This window comes from Meleagris gallopavo, chromosome 8 (assembly GCF_000146605.3).
Source record: "Meleagris gallopavo isolate NT-WF06-2002-E0010 breed Aviagen turkey brand Nicholas breeding stock chromosome 8, Turkey_5.1, whole genome shotgun sequence".
Lineage (NCBI taxonomy): Eukaryota > Metazoa > Chordata > Aves > Galliformes > Phasianidae > Meleagris > Meleagris gallopavo.
The window spans coordinates 15,240,563-15,261,874 of record NC_015018.2 but is presented as its reverse complement, the minus strand read 5'-3'; the positions used below and the strand labels follow the sequence as shown (position 1 = coordinate 15,261,874).

General features: G+C 40.7%; 1 protein-coding gene across 4 annotated transcripts in view; it reads left to right on the top strand.

The window, feature by feature from the left end:
* The first annotated feature begins 6 nt into the window (after positions 1–6).
* ZSWIM8 (zinc finger SWIM-type containing 8) overlaps positions 7–21,312 on the top strand; it is a 68,276-nt gene continuing 46,970 nt past the window's right edge. For all 4 annotated transcript variants that reach the window (XM_010714377.3, XM_031554414.1, XM_010714376.2 and 1 more), the window contains exon 1: positions 7–461. In XM_010714377.3, the coding sequence (XP_010712679.1) occupies positions 284–461 (178 nt within the window). In that variant the 5' untranslated portion in view covers positions 7–283. The remainder of the gene's footprint in view (positions 462–21,312) is intronic.

Genomic DNA, 21,312 nt, shown 5'->3' with positions numbered 1-21,312 from the left:
CCCTCGGGGTCGGACACACTTTGTGGACATAAACATTTTTAAAACTTTTTTTAAGACCTCGTTTTCTGGGATTTTTACAAGCAGCCCTCTAGTTTGCGTTGGTTTTCCGCTTCTCCCGCTTCAAGGTGGCGTTTGCTCTGTTCTTCCTGGTACCGTAGCACGGGGATCTAAACGGAACTGATATTTTAAGTACTCCAGGAACCCTTCGGTCCATCCACCTGTTAAAGCGAGCAGCTCTGCTTTCTTCTTTCTTCTTTTTTCCCCGTGTCGCCTTTTGGATGTGATGGAACTCATGTTTGCGGAGTGGGAGGACGGGGAGAGGTTCTCCTTCGAGGACTCTGATCACTTTGAGGAGGACTCCCTTTGTTCCTTCATCTCGGAGGCAGAGAGCCTTTGCCAGAACTGGAGAGGATGGCGGAAGCAATCGGCCGGACCCAATTCTCCCACTGTCAAAATGAAAGGTGAGATCGCCTGGCATCCTCGGGCGTGCTGAGGACACGTGGTGGCAGGGGTGTGAGGCGCTGGGGACGAAGAGAGCCACGGGCTGCTGAAGGTGTGAGGAAAGGGCGGTGTGGGATGGCTGTGAGGGCAGTTCTTACCACAGGCTGAGATGAGAGTTTACGTGGGATCTTAACACAAAGCAGTGTTTTGGATGAGTTCCCACCTGTGTGATCTCAGTAATACCGTCGTGCTGCTTTTCTGAGTACGTTTTCTGAACTTGCTGTTGGAAATCTGAAAGTAGCCTTTAGTAACCGAAGCACAAACTTGTTCAGGAATAGTTATACTCACATAGGGTCCCTGTTGCATTGATTAAATTAGACTAAGATGTCATAAAGGTTCTTATACCTGCTATACAACTTCACGTATTTGTATAGAACAGTCTAGTTTTCTTACCTGTTTCTGTAATTTTCTCTTATTTCTATTAAAATGAAAACATTCTTTTGTAGTAGTAGAACGAGAAGCCTTGTGACTGTGACAGAGGGGCAAGCAAACCACCGTGTGTCTGCTTCAGAAGAGTTGTTTCATTTCCTTTCTTCTGATAATTGTTTCTTTTTAATAGTAGACAGGAAAAAGGCATTATGAATTAAAAAAAAAAAATACTTTAAAAACCATTGTATAGCTGTTAATTCTTTCCCTGATTTTTTTTTAACTGAAACACAATTTCTCTTTTATCCTGATGCATCTTAACCCTAGAGTCTAGGTGGCATTTGCAGTAAGAAGAGACAGATATACAGTTAGCAGAAGTTGCATGAGTGCTCCCTACTCTTCCTTTCATCTCCTTTCTTTTCTTTTAGTCTGGTGTCAGTGCTTTCCCTGTTACTTCTGGCCTTTGTGACCATAGCTCCCTTGTTACTGCCTCTCTGACTGAGCTGCTGAGTGATGGCCTTATGCTGAGAGTTCAGTTAATGAGTTGTGCTAAAATCTGACAGCGTTATGCTATGGACAAACATTCATTTGTCACTAGGTTGGGACTAGAAAGTACACTTTGCATTAACCACAGGCTTTCCAGAGCAGCTTAATTTTTAAACTTTTAGTTTATGTGAACTGTCCCTGTAGTCCCAGATATGAAACTGTCTGCATCTCTTGACTGATCAGGTGTAGAGCTAAGGATTGCATGGGCATTTAAAAGAAATTAATTAAAAGAAGAAGATAGAGAAATGCTGAATGCACATCCAACTTGGATGGCTTTTGGTATCCCGGTCATGCTGGCAGGGTGTGTGGCTTTCCTATGAAACATCTTATTTGTGCAAAGTGGATGGATAGTGTTGGAATTAGCTTTTGGAAGCTGTGAATCCTGAGATGCAGAACTAAGAGCTGGGCACGGTAAACTTCATGTTTTGCTTTAAGTCTTGTGTTTAGTAATGTGCTTGCAAGGAGCTGAGGTTTTGAAAACATGCTGCTGTGGAAAGACTCGAGTTCAGCAGAGATGTATAAAACTGGTTTGTGTGAGATCTGCCGGTCAGACTGGTACTTGAACAGGTGATTGGTTTTTAGTTGCATGATCTCCAGGGCTTTGGTATGTGATTTTGTGTTTTCCTGGGCCCAGCCCAGTACCTTTGGCTCTCTTGACCAAACTGGAAAGCAAACAGCAATTGCTCCTCTATTGGCATCCACTTGTTGCATATTAAAATGAAAAACTGGTTCAGTAGATTGTGTATTTTTGAAACTTTTAGTATCTCACTTGACATGGGAAACATAACAGCTGACATCATTGTTGTGATAATTGTAATAATTTACATGGTACGATGATGTTGCTGTTCAAGGTTCTGCAGACTTTTCAGCCTGTGTAGGCAAGGGTGGCATTGTTGGTACTTAATTCATATTTTAAGGTTTTATCTGCAGAGAGACCTAATTCCTTTGTACAAAGGCTTTGCTGTAATGTGGGGATATTTTGAGAAGTGCATGAGCATGGATTAGTTGCATAAATAGTTATTTATCCACTCTACAGATTCACGCATGATACCATTGACACAGAGCTCTTGCAGGTACTTTTCTATATGCAATGTGTTGCCAGTGAGCCTGGGCTGACTTGGAACCTTTCATTGTCTGGAATCTGCTTGGATTTCAGGAAACTTGTGCAGATTTAACTATTTTTAACGCCTCTTTGTGACATTGTTTTTGTAGTCAAAAAAAGCAACATCAAGAACTTGCCAAATCCTGGGCTTGTTAGTCATACTGAGTCTTCTAAAGTGTGGTAGTTCTCAGTTCAGCCTGAGTATTTTTTTTATTGACATGGTTTACCATTTTGCAGTAGCCTGTGATGTAGCTTCCTATGTGAGCAAAAAATGAGGTTAGACGCAGAGTGCTTTGATTTAAAATGCGAAGGGAAGCCAAGAAGAACTACATTCTGTGAGCCTTTTGCTCCAGTCAGGCAGCTCAGGCTGTGTTTTGATTTGGGATCAGTCAGATGTGTTATGTAATAGAGAGGATTTCTAACTTTTTCAATTGTTTTGAGTTTGTCCCTGTGAGAGTCCAATTCGTCATTAATTAATTGAAAGAGAATCCTCTTGAGACAGAGGAAAGTGCTGCTGGCTGGGGATTCCTCTTCTTAAACAAACTAACAAACCACCATCCCCACCACTTGCAGGCTTTTTAAATTTTGCAGCTTTTTGCTTTGTGCTCAAGTGTTTTTAATACTACCATTAACACGGTTCTTTTTCTTTCATTTAATTTTCACTGAGTTTATTGTCTTCTTATGTTGCTTTCTATACAAGAGTATTCTCTTCAAATGTAGAACTGATAGTGTGAAGGAGAAGCCCATTGTGTCTCCTTTATGGATGCCCTTGAATTGTGGCTCTTCTCAGTTTCCACTGATTCACCTGTAGTGAAATCCCAGAGGAAGTTTCAGCAAAGCATGTCAATTCTGGGGAAACCAAGAGTCCTTTTGAACTTAGCAAATCATTTTGAACTTTTATTTTAGAAATGTCTCGTTCGGGTAATGGACTGCCTTCATTACTTGCTTTTACCTATCTTTTTTTCTTTTTGAATAAGATAATGCTTGTAACTGATATTTGCCTGTATACATCATTGATGAGACACTGGCAGTTGTACTGGCTGAAGTAAGTAATGGGCAGACATTGCTCAAGTCATTGTGAGTAGATGTTTTGAAGAACAATGTCTTTGCAGCATTTTCAGAACCATCTGCTTCCTCAAGTTGTTTTATGGCTCCAACTCATTTTCTTCTAGTCAAGTTACATTCCACCAGTGAATTGCATTTCTACCAATGGAAGCACACACTTTACGTTCTTTCCAGTTTTCTAGATTGTCTTTTGCTTCCCGGAACCCTTTATGAGAGTCAGTACGGTTCTCTGATTTTCCTTCTCACTTTTTAGAGTACTTGCATTTTTCATTGGCAATTGACGTAAGCCTGGTGGCTGGGGGAGATGGACTTGTTTAGCTTGGAGAAGAAAAGGCTCTGGGGAGACCTCTTTGTGGCCTTCCAGTACTTGAAAGGAGGTTATAAATGGGGAGGGGAGACAGACTTTTTACATGGTCTGATAGTGATAAGACAAGGGGGAATGGCTTTAAACTAAAAGAGGGGAGATTTAGGTTAGATGTTAGGAGGAAATTCTTTACTCAGAGATGAGGCACTGGCACAGCTGCCCAGTGAGCTGTGGGTGTTCCATCACTGGAGGTGCTCCAGGCCAGGCTGCATGGGATCCTGGGCAGCTGATCTGGTAGGGGGCAGCCCTGCCCATGGCCAGAGGTTGGAACTGGGTGATCTTTAAGGTCCTTTCTGATCTAAGCCATTCTATTATAGTATACCTCTAAGGGTTTTGTTATCAGTTATCTTTAGATCTCCAAACTCACTACTGTGGCTTTGTTTCTTCCTCAGAGCCTCTAAGTGTTTTCCCACCCTTAGTCTCTTACAGTTTCTGAAGAATCGGTGTTTACCAAACACTTAAAAAGTTGCTGCAAATACTGTAGGATTGGTAAATAGTGTGTTCACAATATTTTCTGTTCAGTTGTATTTATTCATTCACTTCTACAGAAAGTGTGATGGTGAGTTGCATTGAAACTACACTCAGTAGGCACCTGGTCTTTTGTTTCCTTCCTTCAAGCATTATGTACTGTACTTCAAAAAAAAGCCTTGAGCTAAAGTAAGAATTATTCAGGCAGTCATCTCCTGAAAATATTCTCATTATACAGCCTAGGGAAGTTTGTATACTTCCAAGCTGTTAGGAATGCCCACCATGTTAAGTAATGGGCACAGTGCCTCAAAAATACAAGCTGTAGTGAGGGAATGATTGGCAGAGAATAGACAGAGCCTGAGGTGGAGATGTGATTGGTTTAGGGAGACAATCTGGCAGAAGTCTGAATTGTGTCTTTGAGGTAAAGTGATGGTGGCTGATTTTCGTTAATTTATAAGGACAAACAAGAAATGGCTTAGAGAGCAACACTTCTTCCTCAAGATTGCCAGTTAGAACTCAATAAATTAAAGTTAACCCTTGCTCAAAAGGTTATTGCAGTAGGAGACATCAAGAGAAACAGGTAATCTCTTTATGTGGTGTGCTCTTCAGACTGCTCTTGGAAGAGAGTGTTGGTGTCATACAGGGTGCCCACTCAGAGCCTGAGGAGGCTGGAAATGAACGCTGCGGTTTGCTCTTTTCTTGCTATTACTGTGTATTGGACAGCTGCAGTTGATTTTTTTTTTCTTTTTTTTTTTCTGCTGCATTTGTGCCTCTGGTATGGAATGGGGGAGGTTATGTCTGTATTTCTGGGAGATACAGATGTAATTCATCTACTTTGGTTTTTCTTAGTGTGATACAGTGTAATCTCTTTTAGCCTAAATACCTCTTACAGTATATACAAGTTCACTGATAATGTTAAAAAGCCCCAAACAATGACTATTGTACTGAAGTATTGTACCAGCTGCCTATTGAGTTCTTCATAGGAATTAAAAATCTGAATGTTAGTGGCAGGATATTGCAAATGCTTTACGAAATGAGCAGAGCTCAGCTGTCCACTGAGGAAAGATAACGTGACAGTGGAGGCTTAGCTGCTGGTAGGAAAAAGGTTTCTCTGTATTTTCTCACCCTAGTAAGTGGATTTCCCCTATTTTTGTACGGCATCCCGTTATCCATAGTGATTGGCAGTGTTGTCTCACTGCACAGCAGCAGCTGAAGCACAAGCTGAGGGTTGTGCAGAGGTTCTGCCAGTTGCAGAGGCAAAGTCAATTCATTAGAGCTGAAGGCACTGCAGAGAAGTCGGAGCTGGTCTGTCAGGACCGATGGGCATCATTAAGTGCGGGGCTCCAGAGCTGCAGTGCACATTTCAGAAGCTGTCCAGAAGTTTCTACCAAACCTGAAGGTTGTGTCACGATGCAGTGATACTTCTGCCTTTCGGGATGAATGCTTCTCATGTGTTTCTCATTTCTTTTGTGCGCTCCTGAGCCTTTTTGAGGTAACTGAATGTGTGCACCCCTCTCTTCAGGAATGGCACCGGGGAAACCCTTTCAGGAAGCTGTCAGGAAAAATGCATTTTTACTGCCATGATTGGAAATGGCCGCTCCATTTTTGACTCTGCTGCTGTCTTCTAACCTCTTCCTTTAGATAGGCTTCTCTTCCCCTCAGAAGAAGTCTTGCATGTTCTTTCCATGTTGTAGTGTCTCCTCTTTGTACTGGGAGGCCTTCCTGGCTCTCGTGGCTTTTTCTTTGTGTTTTTTCTCCTTCCTTCCCCCTTGAGGAGATCCCTGTGTTTCGGAACGCCTGCGATCACAGATACAGATGTGTGTTTTGGGTGGACTGAAGCCGGTGGGGCTGTTCTCTGGGGTGTGCTTGCCTCTGGTGAAGCAGTGGTAGGGAGGCAGGTTTAAGCCTGGCTGCTGGACTGTGCTCTCCCTTTGTTTCCTATCCATTTCTTTATAACCTCTTCCCTTATTTTTATTTGACCCGTTCTTCATTGCTAAAGGATAAAAATAAAGCCCATCTATATATATTTTACCTGTAGATAACTAGCTCTTTCCTGAGATGAAAACAAAGTGAAGACAAAGCACCTCGAGCTGCACTTCATGTTTGAAGTTTATAGCTATCTAGAGAAGTGTGACTTAACAATTAAATGCAAATGTGTTTTTATTGAGTGTTTTACCCAGGATAACACGTGCTAAAACAGCCCTTTGTTTTCATACATGTAAGTGTGTTGCATATGTCACTTCTCTTAATGCTTACAGTAAAAATGGTTTGCTTCTTTGAGTACTTCAAGCAGGTATTTTAATCTCTACGTGATTTGTTACTGTAAGCGGGAAGGGTGAGCAGGAGACACGTGTACAGGCACTGCAGAGTGTTGTGCATGGAGCTGTGCCCCCACTGTGTGCCTGGGGTCACCAGCGGGGGGGCACTGGGGGATGAAACCCATTGCTGCAAAAGAGAACACATGTATTTACTTGTTTATGATAGAAATAAGAAAAAGTACAGGAGAAAAAAATGTAAGTTAGAGCTCAATCTATTCTCATCTCTAGGCAGATTATTCAGTTTCAGAATCTGCTTTGTTCTGGGTCTCCTTTTGAAGGATTAACATCCTAAATGTGGGTGAATCTCTGTGACTCTTCACTTGATCATCAGTGATTCTTTGCCAGTTGCCGAGTTCAGAAGGTGATGGACGTTTGCAGAAGGCAGACAGGATTGTTCAGTGTGCAGAGGTGGTCCAGGAGCTTTGCATGTTGCACCGAGCTATTGTCAGCTTCGTGCTCTGTAGTGGTATTGCTTCTGCTATATAGCAGCGTGATCCATGTGTTTGAAGAGACATCAGTTAAATGTGATTTAACATGCAAGTTTACAAGTTTTGGAATTCTGGTTCATTTTGAGGAACAGCAATAAAGCCATATAATAACCTGTATAAGGAAGAAGTTAAACCTTTTAACATTTTCTATTTCTCACGGCTTCAATGAGAAAAGAAGTGAGAACTGAACTTAGCAGACCTATGGAAGTCTGTTTCCTAATATAATATATCCCAAGTAAAAGTTCTTCTGCATACAAATTGTGTAAGTAAAACTTCAGATGTATCTTGTGAACAGGCCTTTTGTTCCCTCTCTGGTGTAGGACATTCTCAAATCAATGTCTTTCTTGCAGTGTTTGTGTAATAACTATGGAAAAATTCATTTTTAAGCACATATAAATTCAGTAATTACATCTATTTACAAAAGTTGGTAGAGGACTATAACTGTTTTAAGTACTCAAGTGGATGTTGGTTTTGAGAACTGAGAAAGCTGCTGCTTGGGTAGTGTAGGTTATGAATCTTTGCTTGGTCGTGATGCCCAGGATTAAGTGGTGAAGTGAGCCTCCTGGCTACTGAGTATGACAAAGGTGTCCCTGCCTGTTTTTAAAGTAGTGCACAATTGAAGGGAAAGGTGTGTGCATCTCGATTTAGTGAACAAGAGAGTGTTTTGCTTGTCTGTATCAAGTTCTTGATAGTCCATGATAACAGAGTGATACAATTCATGTTAGTATGTTGAGAAGAAGATAATAAAGTGAGTTAAATGCCAAGAAATATGAAACCAGAAATAATAAAGAAGTCAATAAAAAAGTAAAGATCAAGGAGCACAGGACAGTGTTCTGAGCAAACACCCCCCCTTCCCCGTGCAGTATATCTTTGAAGGAACAGAAATGGACGTCAGTGATTTGATCAATGTCTGGTATGCCAGTTACAAAACTGGGAGCAGAAACCATCTCCCCTTAATTGTCTCCTGTCCTAGTTATTATACAGTACTTTGTTCCAGGGGAAGAAAGGAATGCACAGCTTCAAAAGATGTTTTACGTACTTTAATGAACTTCCCGAGTAAATATTTGTCTGTTTAAAATATCTGTAATTAATTTTGATATGGTTTGGGGCTTTGTACCTCTAAGTAAATAGCGAAAGAGTCAAAACCAGAGTATTATTTAGCTCTTTAAAGTGCAAACATCTCTTTAAGATTTTATTGTGATTTCATAGGTAACAGCTTTTTTTCTGTCATTAAAATCATAGGTTGTCTTGGGTTCAAAGGGACCCCAAATATCATGTAGTTCCAACCCCCTGCTGTGGGCAGGATTGCCAACCACTAAATCAGGCACTAGATCAGGTTGCCCAGGGCCCCATCCAAATTGTAAGTCTGAAAAGCAGTTGTAAGAGTACTTTTAAATAGTATAATGGCTAGAAGTTGATTTTTCAACTTTATTCTTATACACATTACCTGTCATAAGCTCTTTCCTCCCTCTTTCTCATTTTTTACCCCTTTCCAAACTCTGCAGAAGTATAATTGAAGGCATGTATGTCTAAACTCAATAATATATAGAGCTAGAACTTTTTTAAAGATTATAGAGCAACCACACATAATGTACAAGATATTTAAGATGCTGGTTCTAATTTTAAAATGCCACACATGTTATTCATAGAATCACTAAGGTCAGAAAAGACCTCCAAGATCATCTGGTCCAACCGTCCACCTACCACCGATAGTTCCTCACTAAACTATGTCCTCAGTACAGCTTCTAAGCATTTCTTGAATACCTTCAGGGACAGTGACTCAACCACCTCCCTGGGTAGCTCATTCCAGTGCCTGAACACTCTTTCAGAGGACGTTTTTCCCAGTGTCCAACCTGAATCTTCTCTGGCACGACTTAAAGCCATTCCCTCTAGTCCTATCACTAGCGATGTGGGGGAAGAGGCTGACCCCCACCTCACCATAACTCCCTTCAGGGAGTTGTAGAGAGTGATGAGGTCTGCTCTGAGCCTTCTTTTCTGCGAATTGAACAATCCCAGCTCCCTCAGCTGCTCCCCATAAGGCCTGTGCTCCAAAACCTTCACAACTTTGTTGCCCTTCTCTGAACACGTTCCATGGTCTCAGTGTCTTTCTTGTGAGAGGCCCAAAACTGAACACAGTACTGAAGGTTCAGCCTCACCAGAGCTGCGTACAGAAGGATGATCACTTCCCTGCTCCTGCTGCCAACACTATTTCTGATATGAGTCAGGATGCTGTTGGCCTTCTTAGCCACTTGGGCATACTGCTGGCTCATATTTAGCCAAGTGTTGACCAACATACCGAGGTCCGTTTCTTCCACGCAGTCTTCCAGCCACTCTGCCTCAAGCCTGTAGCGTTGCCTGGGGTTTTTTTGGCCAAAGTGCAGGACCCAGCACATGGTCTTGTTGAATTTCATCCCATTGGCCTCAGCCCAGCAATCCAGCCAGTCCAGGTCCCTCTATCGGGCCTTCCTATGCTTAGGCAGGTTAACACTTCCTCCCTTACTGAGGGTATGCTCAATCCCTTTGTCCAGGTCATCAATAAAGATAGTGAACATGGGCCATGAGCATACACAGGGTTGCCAACAAGTAGATTCTCATGTTGAATCTGTGTAGTTTTCTGATGCATCCTTTTTTCCCGGTTTTTCATCTGTGGAAGGACAGTAACATTCTGGCAAGGCTTGTGCCACCTACTCCTTGTCCAGCATCAGAAAACATTGATACTGATTTCTTTACCATGCTTTTATTGGTGCTTTAGCAGCTGAAGATGCAGCTTATAGAGAGAGTGCTATTTTGAATACATTTCATTCATATGTATTTGTTTCCATACAGCTGGAAACATAATAAGTTCTTAAAAGAATGAAACAAAAGAACTTTGTCAGGCTGTGATATACCTATTACAGTTTTGAGGAGCTACATATTTTGAGATAAATGACTCTGTGAAAACTGTCTGGTTTTAATCAAACATTACTATTATGAGTCATTATTAGTGTTTCTATTTTACTCCAACAAAAACAAAAGAAAGGAGAAAATGTTGGTACTTAACTATGTTTGACCTCGTTTATTCTGTTAAGATGTATATTCAATTGGCAAATCTATGTGCTGATTTTTCTGCATTTAAATAAGAATCTATTGATAAATGGGCAGTAATGAAAAAATGGGGAAGTTAAGACATTCCCTTTTCTCAGAAGGAGACTCAGAAGAGTTGCAGGAGTAGTGTATTTAAACAAATTCTTAACATCCTCAGTTGGCTGCTGCAAGTAGGGAATGTGAGTGATATTTTTTGATGCTTCATTGGCTTTTTTGTCTTCCTTTTGACCATTAGGTTTAGTTTGCGGCTGTGGGACAAATAGTGTAGCTTTTGAGCTCCTTTTTCAAGGATGAGATGAGGGTTGGCATGTAGAAGAAAGGGAAAGGATAAATGGATAAGAAAGGAGGAAGATGAAAAAAGTCTGTCTGCAGAAGAAATTGCATCTGCTCTTGGGTGCTACAATACAGGAGAGAACAGCCTTAGAGAAGGTGAAAGAGGGAGGTCGGAGACAAAAGTCCATATTTTTTACAAAAATATAGATGCAAAGCATGATAAAAGAATTATTGCCCTGGGTTTTTCTGCAAGCAGTGGGAAACTTTAGAGGGAGGCATCCAGTCGTACTTCCTCCTCACGAGTTCAGACACTGAGGTGACTTGTTGAACCAGTGGGGCTGGTGAGTTGGCATGGGCCAACTCTGGCTTCCTCTTCTGTTTGGAGAGGTGAAAAAAACAAATAGATGATGGCCTTTATTTGCCATCTGGAAATACTGGTAAACAGGATTAATGCATTAGTAGAAGTCTGAAAAGAAAACATTTAAAATCTCATTTTATATTCTTTATTTTACTTTTTTTTTAACTACTTTTTTTTGTTGTTCGTTAGGCTAAAGATTGGTAAAAGTGCTGCTTTGAGTGTGTCTCCCCAGCCAGAGTTAAAGAATGGAAGAAGTGATGTAGCCTTGAAGCATAGTTAGCCATGTTGCCACCTGGACTCTTTTTAGATATATTCACTGAAACAATGCCTACTTGTAGTCAAGCCATTATTACTGGCGTCTTGTCAATGTATGTGACAGATTCTTCCTTGAAACACAGCAAAATTTGCTAAAGCTGTGAATATTGAGTATTGTATGACCTTCTGGAATCTATCCATGCCTTGTTTCTTGTATTTGTAGGACTTCAATTTTCACAGATCGCAATATGTGTTCACATTTGCCTGACTTTGTGTATTTGACAAATTGTTATTCTTGAGGCTTACATTTTGATCTTTTTTTTCCCCCCCTAATATTCCTCTGCTGGAATTCTTACTTGGTAAATTTACATCTATCTTGTCTTTTGGAAAGTGTACAAACATGAAGCCTTGTTAATCCATGTTGGAGGCTAATCGCATAGCTCGTTGGTGGCTTGAATGCTTAAGTTCCGTATGTCTAAGAAGCACCAATTGCTGATGTAAAAAATACTGTTAGGTATTTCATATTCAAACTTCATTATAGTCTTGCCAGTGAGTTATGGTGTAATTAATAGCTTTAAAAATGAAATTACTACTACTTACATGAATCTAATGCCTTTGTGTAGGCTATAGGGCATCACTTAATTCTCCTGAGCTGTTTATGGTTTCTGCTGCATGTTACGTGTAATTACTTTTGCTACGTCATAGTTAGGTCAGTAAATGCTGAGGTGGGACAAAAAGGGAGCTGCAGCTGTAAATTTGTTTATCAGAGCTAGTGATGGGCCAGCTGTGAAAATATTTGCAACTTACACTTCCATATAACTTTCATGTGTGGCTTGGAGAGAAGGTGATCTGACATAGATAAGTTAATTGTTTCACCCTGAGTGCCTTTGGTAGTTTTCATTGCCTAATGGACTGCATTTAAAGCAGCAGTGTGCAGGCTCAGCTAAGCTGCTTATGCTTCTCAAGGACAGGAGTTAGTTTTCCCTTAGTGGTTAAGAGCAGGAAATGCTTCAAGACTTCTGGGGATGTTCTCAGAAGATGACTGACTTTGCTTCAGTATTGTAATGTTGCAAATATCTTGGGATATAGTATCCATCTGACTAAGTAAATTTACACAATTGGTGCCTCGCAGTTTTCTGGTGTTCCTTCTTATTGTTTTTGTGCACTGTTAGTGATAGACGTACTTATTACGGGTTCCTCCTCTGTAAACGTTCTGCAGCTGCTGGCTTGTTCCATTTATCCTTGGTGCTCAGTTGTCTGCGAGGTGGCCTCTCCTCCTTTTTGTTTGCTATATGGTGAACCAAGCAGCAATTGGGCAGATGCCTTATTTCCAGTGAGGGGAAGGAGAGCTGGAGGAAGGCTGGGGACTGCTGCCTTTGGGCCCCACAGCGGCAGCTGGGGCTGTGCTGGCATCCCTGAGCTGCACTGGGGAGTGCCACCGGGTGGGGTGGTAGCCTCCTCTGCAGACACACACCTCAGTTTACGCTGTGGGAGGTTTTTACAAAACCCAAGGAGGTGAAAATAGGAGTCAGGTGAGAATTTTCTTAGAAGCTCTTAGGTGTGCAACTTCAACTCCTGTCTCAGGAAATGGATTTTTAAACCTCTAGTGGTTTTCCATTGGTGATACCAAAAGGCAGTGTCTTCTTTGAGTTGCTGACAGATGTTTAACTTTTTTTTTTTTTTCACCCTAGGGGTGAGAAAGCCTCATCCTTGATCTATTTTTTTCAGACAATAAATTTCCTATAAGCCTCACTAAAGTGGGCTGGATCTCATTCTGATAATGCTCTGCAATGCAGCACCTCAGTGTTTGCTGTGTGTTTGTTTGGAGGCCGAGTGATACCGCCCTGGGATGTGGGCATAGGATAAAGCTGGTTAGGGATTAATTGGGCGTGCACAACTTCAGGGTGGATACTAATGGTTGAGAACAGCACTTTAAATAGTGTAGGTTGCACAATGTTTTGTATGACGTTCTTTCAGCATTTGAAAGCATGGCAATATACTTGGTAGAAATAGGTGCTCAGCTGTGATGCAGTCTGGGTTTTTGATTTGTGTTTATCTTTCATTATGTGCATTCTGAATAGTATCTGATCCACGTTGATCTGTGTCACTTGTTTGCTTGTCCTTGACTGCTGCGGATAATTCTGAAGTCTGAGATGTTAGTATACTTTGCACGGGGCATGAGTGGAAATGAGCGGTAGCACGGAGCCTCCCCTGCAGGAAGCAGGAGCTGTTTGATCTCTGTGCTCTGCGTGCACGGTGTGGGTTACACGGAATGCCATCTGCACAGAGCGCGGGGAGCAGCGGTGCCAGGAAAACGCCGAGCCTGCAGCTGATCTGCTTCGTCAGCTGTAGAGTTACTCTGAATGCAAGCTGCCCGTTTTGTTGTGAAACCTTGGCCAGCCCTGGCATGAATACAGTGTTTTGTAGCACTGTCTGTCTTTCTTTACAAAAATCTGCTGCTCATTTTAGGTTTTCTAACAGCTGTCGGTTGCTTGCCCAGGCTGCTCTTTTTTTTGAAATGAATTCCTTTTTCAGGGAGGGAAATTCAAGGGTGATTGGATAAAGAATTTCTTGTCTGCATTTCCAGAGGAGGTTGTCAAGTCGTGAATGCTGCATTGCCTGCTTAATGCCGGTGCTAGAGTTTTTTGGATCTCAGTTGTGTTACAGTGGAGGAGAGCTGAGAAAAGAGCTTACTGGCATTTTGCTCTCGAGATTCAGAGCTTCTGAAGAGTCTGATAAATCTCATCTCACATAAGGCATCAGCAGAATATCAAACACTCTGGTTGCATCAGCACAGTTCTGTGCAGGTGTTCGCAGTTGCTGCATGAGTGAAGCAATAGAATTGAGTGTAAAAAGCAGCTTTCCATTCTGAGCTGGACTTGTGTTTAGAGAGGTTCTAAGATATGTTCAAAGCAGATATTTTCTGTAGATACTTTATATATGTTTGCAACAAAATCTTATGTGAACTGTAAGGCAGTTAAGTGACTAGGATCTTCTGCTGCGATCTTAGGACTGTGAGTTCAGTGGTTTGGGAAAGTGCAGATGTTTCTGTCCTGGAGTTCAGAAATCATGAAATATGGTTTCACCTGAATTTCCTTTCCCTCCATCAAAGATCTTCTTGGTTATTAAATATTACGTGTAGCTTTCCACCTTTGCCTTGTCCTGAGGTTCTGAAGACTGAAATCAAGTGTTCTTTCTAGAGATCTGGTTTCCAGTACATAAAGAATGTTGCAGCTAAGATGTTGTAAGGGCATAAGGAGCACAAACTGGGGTGGAAAGAAGGTTAATCTGTTCTTCAGCCAACTGAGCTTCGGAGAGCAAAAGTTGTTTTCATACATGCAGCTTTTCTTCAGCCTGGTAAGTGCAAGAGGCCTCAGGGATGGTAAGGTATTGGGCTATCTGCTTGTCAGTTAGAGGTTACTTGGATGTAATGAAGTCCTCAGTCACGTTCACCAGAGGTGAAAAGAGAATGATGCAACAGGGTTGGTTATTTTTCTTATTAATGTCATACTGCTCTGAAGAGAGTGTTCCTCTGTTGTGCCTCTGAAAGTATTGCTGGCACAGAAACTACAGATAAAGTTGGGAGGCATAGAAGCAAACAACTGCTCCTAAAATGTGTGTTGAGACTTGAAGTCCCTTAGAATGTACATTGTAGCCTCTTGATCTGTAGCCTCTTTTCCTTGTGTCATTTTCTAAGCAGTCCTGTAGCAGAAAGCATCAGGCTTCTGGTTTAGGTCTGTTCAGTAATCCTAAGTGCCCCTGCTAGTGCTGGTGCTACATTACTTAGTTAAATTGTAATTTCTTAATGATTAAATTGTGGCTTAATCATTAAGATGATTAACTAATGGGCAGTGTCCTCAATAATGTGCTTTAACTTTTGGTGAGCCCTGAAGTGATCAGTGATCTTTGTAGATCCTTTCCTACTCTTCTGTTGTGTTCTGCACAGCTCTGTTCTAAGATGCTATGCTCATTTATCCATAGAATTGCAGAATCACGGAATCACCAAGGTTGGAAAGGACCTACAAGATCATCCAGTCCAACCATCCACCTATCACCAATAGTATCACAGAATTGTAGGAGTTGGAAGGGACTTCCAGAGATCGAGTCCAACCCCCCTACCAAAGCAGGTTCCCTACACCAGGTCGCACAAGTAGGTGTCCAGGTGGGTCTTGAACATCTCCAGAGAAGGAGACTCCACAACCTCTCTGGGCAGCCTGTTCCAGTGCTCCGTCACCCTCACCGTAAAGAAGTTCTTGCGCACATTTGTGCGGAACTTCCTGTTCTTCTGAGGGTAGATCATGACCACTTTATAAGCAGTGGATGGTTTTGCTATTGGTGACATGGAACAGAAGAAATGAAGAATTCTGTAGGGGAAGTTGGACATGGTTATGGGATTTTCTGCATACTCCTGGTCATTTAAACTTCTGGTAGGTTTGTACTCTTGCACCCCACACACTCATCATGCATATTCTAAGTTCTAGTTCTCTTGTGTGGTCTTGGATAGAATTATGAAGCCTCACCAGTTTTCCTGTTTGGAGGGTTTTTGTATGCTTCCTGAAATCCTATGGAAGTGTAATGAGGAGTTGGCTTTGTATCAGGAGAGATGTAACCTGAAAAACAATAACCTCAGGATAAAATACTTTTTAGCTCACTCAGATATTGCAACAGCTGCCAAGAGAAGTTGAATATGTGTTCTGTTGGGTATTTAGGGTCCCTCCTGTGATAGGTGATCAGCTTCCATAAGAAAAATTGGTCTGGGCTGCACTCTGTGCTTGATCTTAGGACAATGGCAATGTTGTTTCTGTGATGATGTGCAGAATTAAGTCGGCTGGTTTTCTTAGTTTGGTATGTGTGTAGAAAGTGAGTGTGAAAACCAACTGTGCAGTAGATCTCTCAGAATTTTTTTTTTTTTAATTATTCTGATGACTAGAACAGGAACTGCAAGACTCAACATGTTTGAATTTACTGACACTTGAGAAAAACTCCAAAGTTCTTATCCACCACAATTCTGCAATGTAATTTATAGTGTTGCATTTTTCAAATCTACTAAGACTTGTGTACAAAGCAAACAACCAAAAGTATTAACTTCTAGTGTGTAGGTATGTTCTAAGGTTTGAGTTTAAAAACAAAAGCAAAACTCTTTCCTGCTTCTTAATTATGGAGACAGAAGACGTGGTGTCAAGATAGGTTTAGCCAAAAGATGTATTTGGTTTTGAAATGAAGTGTAATTACAGGAGCAAACAGGTAGTTTGAGCAAGCAAATAGTTTTGCCACATATATCAACTATGTTGCAGCACTGGGCAATTTTCAGAAGTCAGATTGAGCTTACATTTGACCCTGTGCTATGGCTTTTGCTTTAGAAAGCTGAGACTTTGAGGATGAATTGGACACCTTCTTGTAATAAAATCAGCTTTTTTGCATTGGATAAAGTAATAAACAGCCATTCTTAAAATGTTATTGTGGTGGTAGCAATGAAATTTGTGTGGTAATAGTTGCATCAGATTTTTCTCTTTAAGTGGGAGGTTTCTAATTATGGACCATAATCTTCCCATCTGGGATTTGTATTTTTAAAGGCTTTTAGCTATGAATCTCGTGAGTCTTGTCCAGTACACATGAATGAAAACATTCTATTGCTTATTCCACTTCTCAGCTGTTTTGAACATAAAAATGTCTTTCTGTGGGTTAGATCTGATGTAGGCTTACCCAAATTCTTCTTGCTTTCAGCTTGGTTTTATATATCTCTGTACTTGCTATCTTACCACATTTACTCTCAACGTAATTTCACTGCTGAAAAATGGTAGTGAAAAGCAGAGAGAGTTGTATAACTCTTGGTGAGGAAAATAAGAGGTAAATGAAAGTCTTGTAAATTCCGATTCCATTATGTTTTTAAAATTTTGGCTGCACTTGGTAGTCTGGTCTGAGTATGTGGACATCTTAAAAAATACAAAAATGTTTATGAAAGGAGACATCAAATCAGAACATTCCCTTTCATCATAATTTCTGAGCAAGCTTGATTAACAATCAGCAGCAGTGTTTGTAGCATCCTTTCTCTACCACTTACTATGTCTTATTTTCATATCCAGCCTTCTTGTTCTGTTCCAGCATCTGAATAACTCATACAGATGAATTCCACCAAAGAATTTCTTCCAGAATCTGCTGTTCTCTGTTTGTTATTGCAGCTGCTTTGTTAACGCTGAGGAGGTTTCGCAGAGAATTGGTTTGGAGTGGTATCTAAGAAAGAAATTGCTGAAACTGTTTAACTTGGTAGAGAAACTGTTACAGAGTAAAGGAGCTGCTTATTTTGTGAAGGCTGACGTTGCTTAAGTGACTTAGGAGCCAATGCATTTTCATTTTTTTTCCTTAATCTGTAAAATGAAAGAACCTCCTATTTTTAGAGGTACTGTGGTTTGCTTGTGTTTTACAAGAAAAATAAGAAAAATTGCCTTTTTTTCCCCCCCCTCGGCACAAAGTGGAACACAGAATTATTAATCTAAAACAGAAGAACACTAATTCAAGGCAGCTGGGAATCGCTATTTGAGTATTACACTGAATCTTCAGCCTTTCAGATTGCATCATTCTGTAGGTAGTCAAGTTGGATTAGAACTGGGGGGCATTGCTTGTGTCCATTCACCTGTCGGGGTCTGACATTGATGTGTCTTGGTTCAGTCTTGGGATCTGACTAGGCTGTGGGGTGACTAGCACAGCTTCTTTGCTCCTTGGCCTTCCAGTTTGATTTTCTTCTACTGATTGTTGTTGGGGCAAGAGTTTGTTCTTTGTGCCTGTTCAGTCTTCGGTATGTCTACTGAGCTTCCCAGAGAGCACAAGTTTGCTCCAGTTGTGACAGAGCAATGTGATACACACACGTGTGTGTCCACTACAGCCTACACAGAGACCAACTGTGTGATTGCAAAAGGTCCTGCAACTCAATGGTGGTGATTTTTTAGGAAAGAAATGAGTTTCTAGTTATAAGAATCGCCATGCAAGCGTGAAGGAGCACATCGAGTGAGTTATTGGGTTTTTTGTTGTTGTTGGGTGTTTTGTTTTGTTTTTAATCCAGTGTTCTTCATTAGATAGTCCAGGCACAGGTCTAACTGATCCTTTTTCTACTATGTGATACAGCTTTCTAGCTACTCCTTTGGGTTGCCTGTGAGTCTGTATGAAGGAAATTTTTCAAGCTGTTCTATTTAAACTCTTTTATCTTGAATCCTCTCTCCTCCAACTTTGGCACAACAACAGGCTGTCCAGAGAAGCTGTGGATCACGAAATCACAGGGGATGAAAGGGACCTCAAGAGATCATTGAGTCCAACCCCCCTGCTAAAGCAGGTACACTGCAATAGGTCACACACTTAGGTATCCAGACGGGTCTTGAATATCTCCATAGAAGGAGGCTCTACAACCTCTCTGGTCAACCAGTTCCAGTACTCTGTTACCCATACTGTAAAGAAGTTCTCCCACGTGTTAATACAGAACTTTCTTTGTTCAAGTTTTAGGCCATTTCTCCTTGTTCTATTGCTGCACACCACTGAGAAGAATCTGGTCTCATCCATTTGCCTCCCTCCTCCCTTTAGATATTTTTAACATTAATCAGATGCCCCATCTCTGGAGGCGCTCTTAAAGGACAGGTTGAATGGGACCCTAGGCAGCCTGTTCTGGTAGGTGGCAAACTTGCCTGTGGCAGGAGGTTGGTAGTAGATGATCTTTAAGGTCCCTTTCAATGTAAGCAATTCTATGATTCTGTGACAGAGTTATGATCTGCCTGTCTCAAAGGTTAATGTGACAGAAAAGCGGGCGGTGGTGTGTTGGTGACCCATTGAGTCGGCTCTGCTCCTTACTGAATGCCTCTTCTTATGGGCCTTGTGGAAAGAGATTTGTGTGAGAAATGCTTTTGAAGGAAGTGAAAATACCCTTTTTTCAGACATTTGCAACATACCGTGTGTATTGTCCTCAGAGGTGAATTTCTTTTATTTTTAAAAATATGTAACCTGCTTTTAACATCACATTGATTATGCAACAAAATGGAAGAAGAATAGGGAAAGAGATGTAAGTAATGGCCTAAACATCTTGGAGTAATTTATATTCAAAATGGAGACTAAATTTTTAATTAAAAATGTCATGATTAATTTTGCAATATTCACCTTGGGTGACTGTGCAGTCAAAGCTCTTTCCTTGCAATATAACAGAATTCAAGACAATGGTAAGGTTTTCTCATGTTTGTTGCATAGTTGGAGACTGAAAGGAACATATTGCACTGGCACATACTTCTTCAAGACATCATAAATTTTTGGAAAGTTAAATAAAGGGAGAAACAGAACCAACAGCAGCAATGTACAGAAGACAACAAGAAGACGACCATTTTTAAGAGGTTTGATTTAAGTATGTTATAGCTCAATGCATGGCTCTCCCATATTTGAGAACTCAGAGCATTTTTTGGTTTCAAGGGGTATTAGGGAGAAAATATGTCACTGCCTTAAGTTTGGGGCACTTACTGATATATATTTCTGTTTGATTTATTTTAGTTAAATGGTTAAGTGACATTTCATAGTGACAGATTTATCTTTCTACATGGCAGGCACTGTCAAAAGAAATGTAGTATATACTATTTTTTAAATCAGACTTATAAAACAGGTTTTATAACACCCCTGCATACATCTTCACTGGTCAAGATGACGCGCTACGTATTTCTTGTTAGTTTTACTGATCTCATTTTCTCTTCTAATAGCAGAAGTGTTTCACTTCATTTTCCCCATCTCCATGGTCTATCTATAGTTGTATTACTTTTGTTCCACCCTGATGTGTTTTGGACTAAGGCCAGCGGTAGAGGTGAGGGGAAATGTGAGATGTGGACTAGAGATAGCTATAAAATCAAAGCTGGAGACACATCTCTCAAAAGATAGTGCAGTCTGAGATGTCTTACTGTATGGTTTACTTGTTCTGCTAAAAAGCATCACCCTATTTTCCTTAAGGTATATATGTATGTATAAAACACAGTGAGTCTTATCTTTGTACTGTCTTATCTCATACTGTGAGATTTGTTCCCTTGAATTTGTATTTGTTCATATCTATTGAAGATATAGTTTATTTTTAGGACATGTGTCAACTGAATCTAACCCAATAGGAATAATGTCATTGGATAACAAATATATTCAGTGTTTGGTCCAGCTGGATTTGTTTCAGTTCCATTTAATAACTCCTGGCCCCTATTTTGCTGCTTATTCAAGCAGAGTTTTCTCTCTCTCTTTGTCTATCATGAAAACTCTGTTATTGTACCGAAGAATTTATTGGAACATGATCTGTCTTTATGAACAATTGTTGGCTGCAACTTGCTACAGCCTACCGTGTGCTAGGAAAGATTAAGAAATGTAGCACACCCATGTCAATAAGCCCTGATGGCACGGGATTTGCTTCCACTGGTGAAGGCATGTTTCTGTGTGCGTAGCTTGCCTTAGCTGTTTGAAATTGGGTTGGGTTTTTTGTTGTTGCTGTTGTTCCTGCAGGAATAACTGTGTCTGTGCTAAAGTTATAGCTATTGTAAAACTACAATAAAATCAATTCATATGAAACAGAAACAAAAAGGGTAGGATGGATGGTCTTCATGTAAGAGTTAGTGTGTTCCACATAGCAGTAGATAGATGGGACACGATTTATTCCGAATGGTTGAGAAGTTCTTGGTCCTGCCTGCAAGTAGGGTGTACAGATCAGATTATCTCTGATTCCCTTCTAGACCTGCGATTTGGGTTTCGTGTAGGTCAGAAATGTTGGGGTTGTTTATGCTTTGCCTGTAATTTTATTCTTGGAAGACATGAGGAGTTTCCTTTGCTCTCTTTGGATCGTCTTGTCTGTTGCCCAAGGGGAAGCACAGTTTAAAATTATTTTCTCCATCAGATAAATGTATCTTGCAGATTCATTGATATTCTATTACATCTCTGATTTTATTGCTATATTTTTATTTTTATTTTTATTTTTATTTTTATTTTTTTGCAGTCTTTCTTGCTGTCTTTATCTTTACATTGAGTGGGAGCTACAGTGCCTTTTCCTTTTCTTTATTAGCACTTTTCCTTTTTGTTTTTTCTCAAAGTGTATTTTATAGTATTTGGGAGTACCTTTCATGTGTTTCACCGATAAT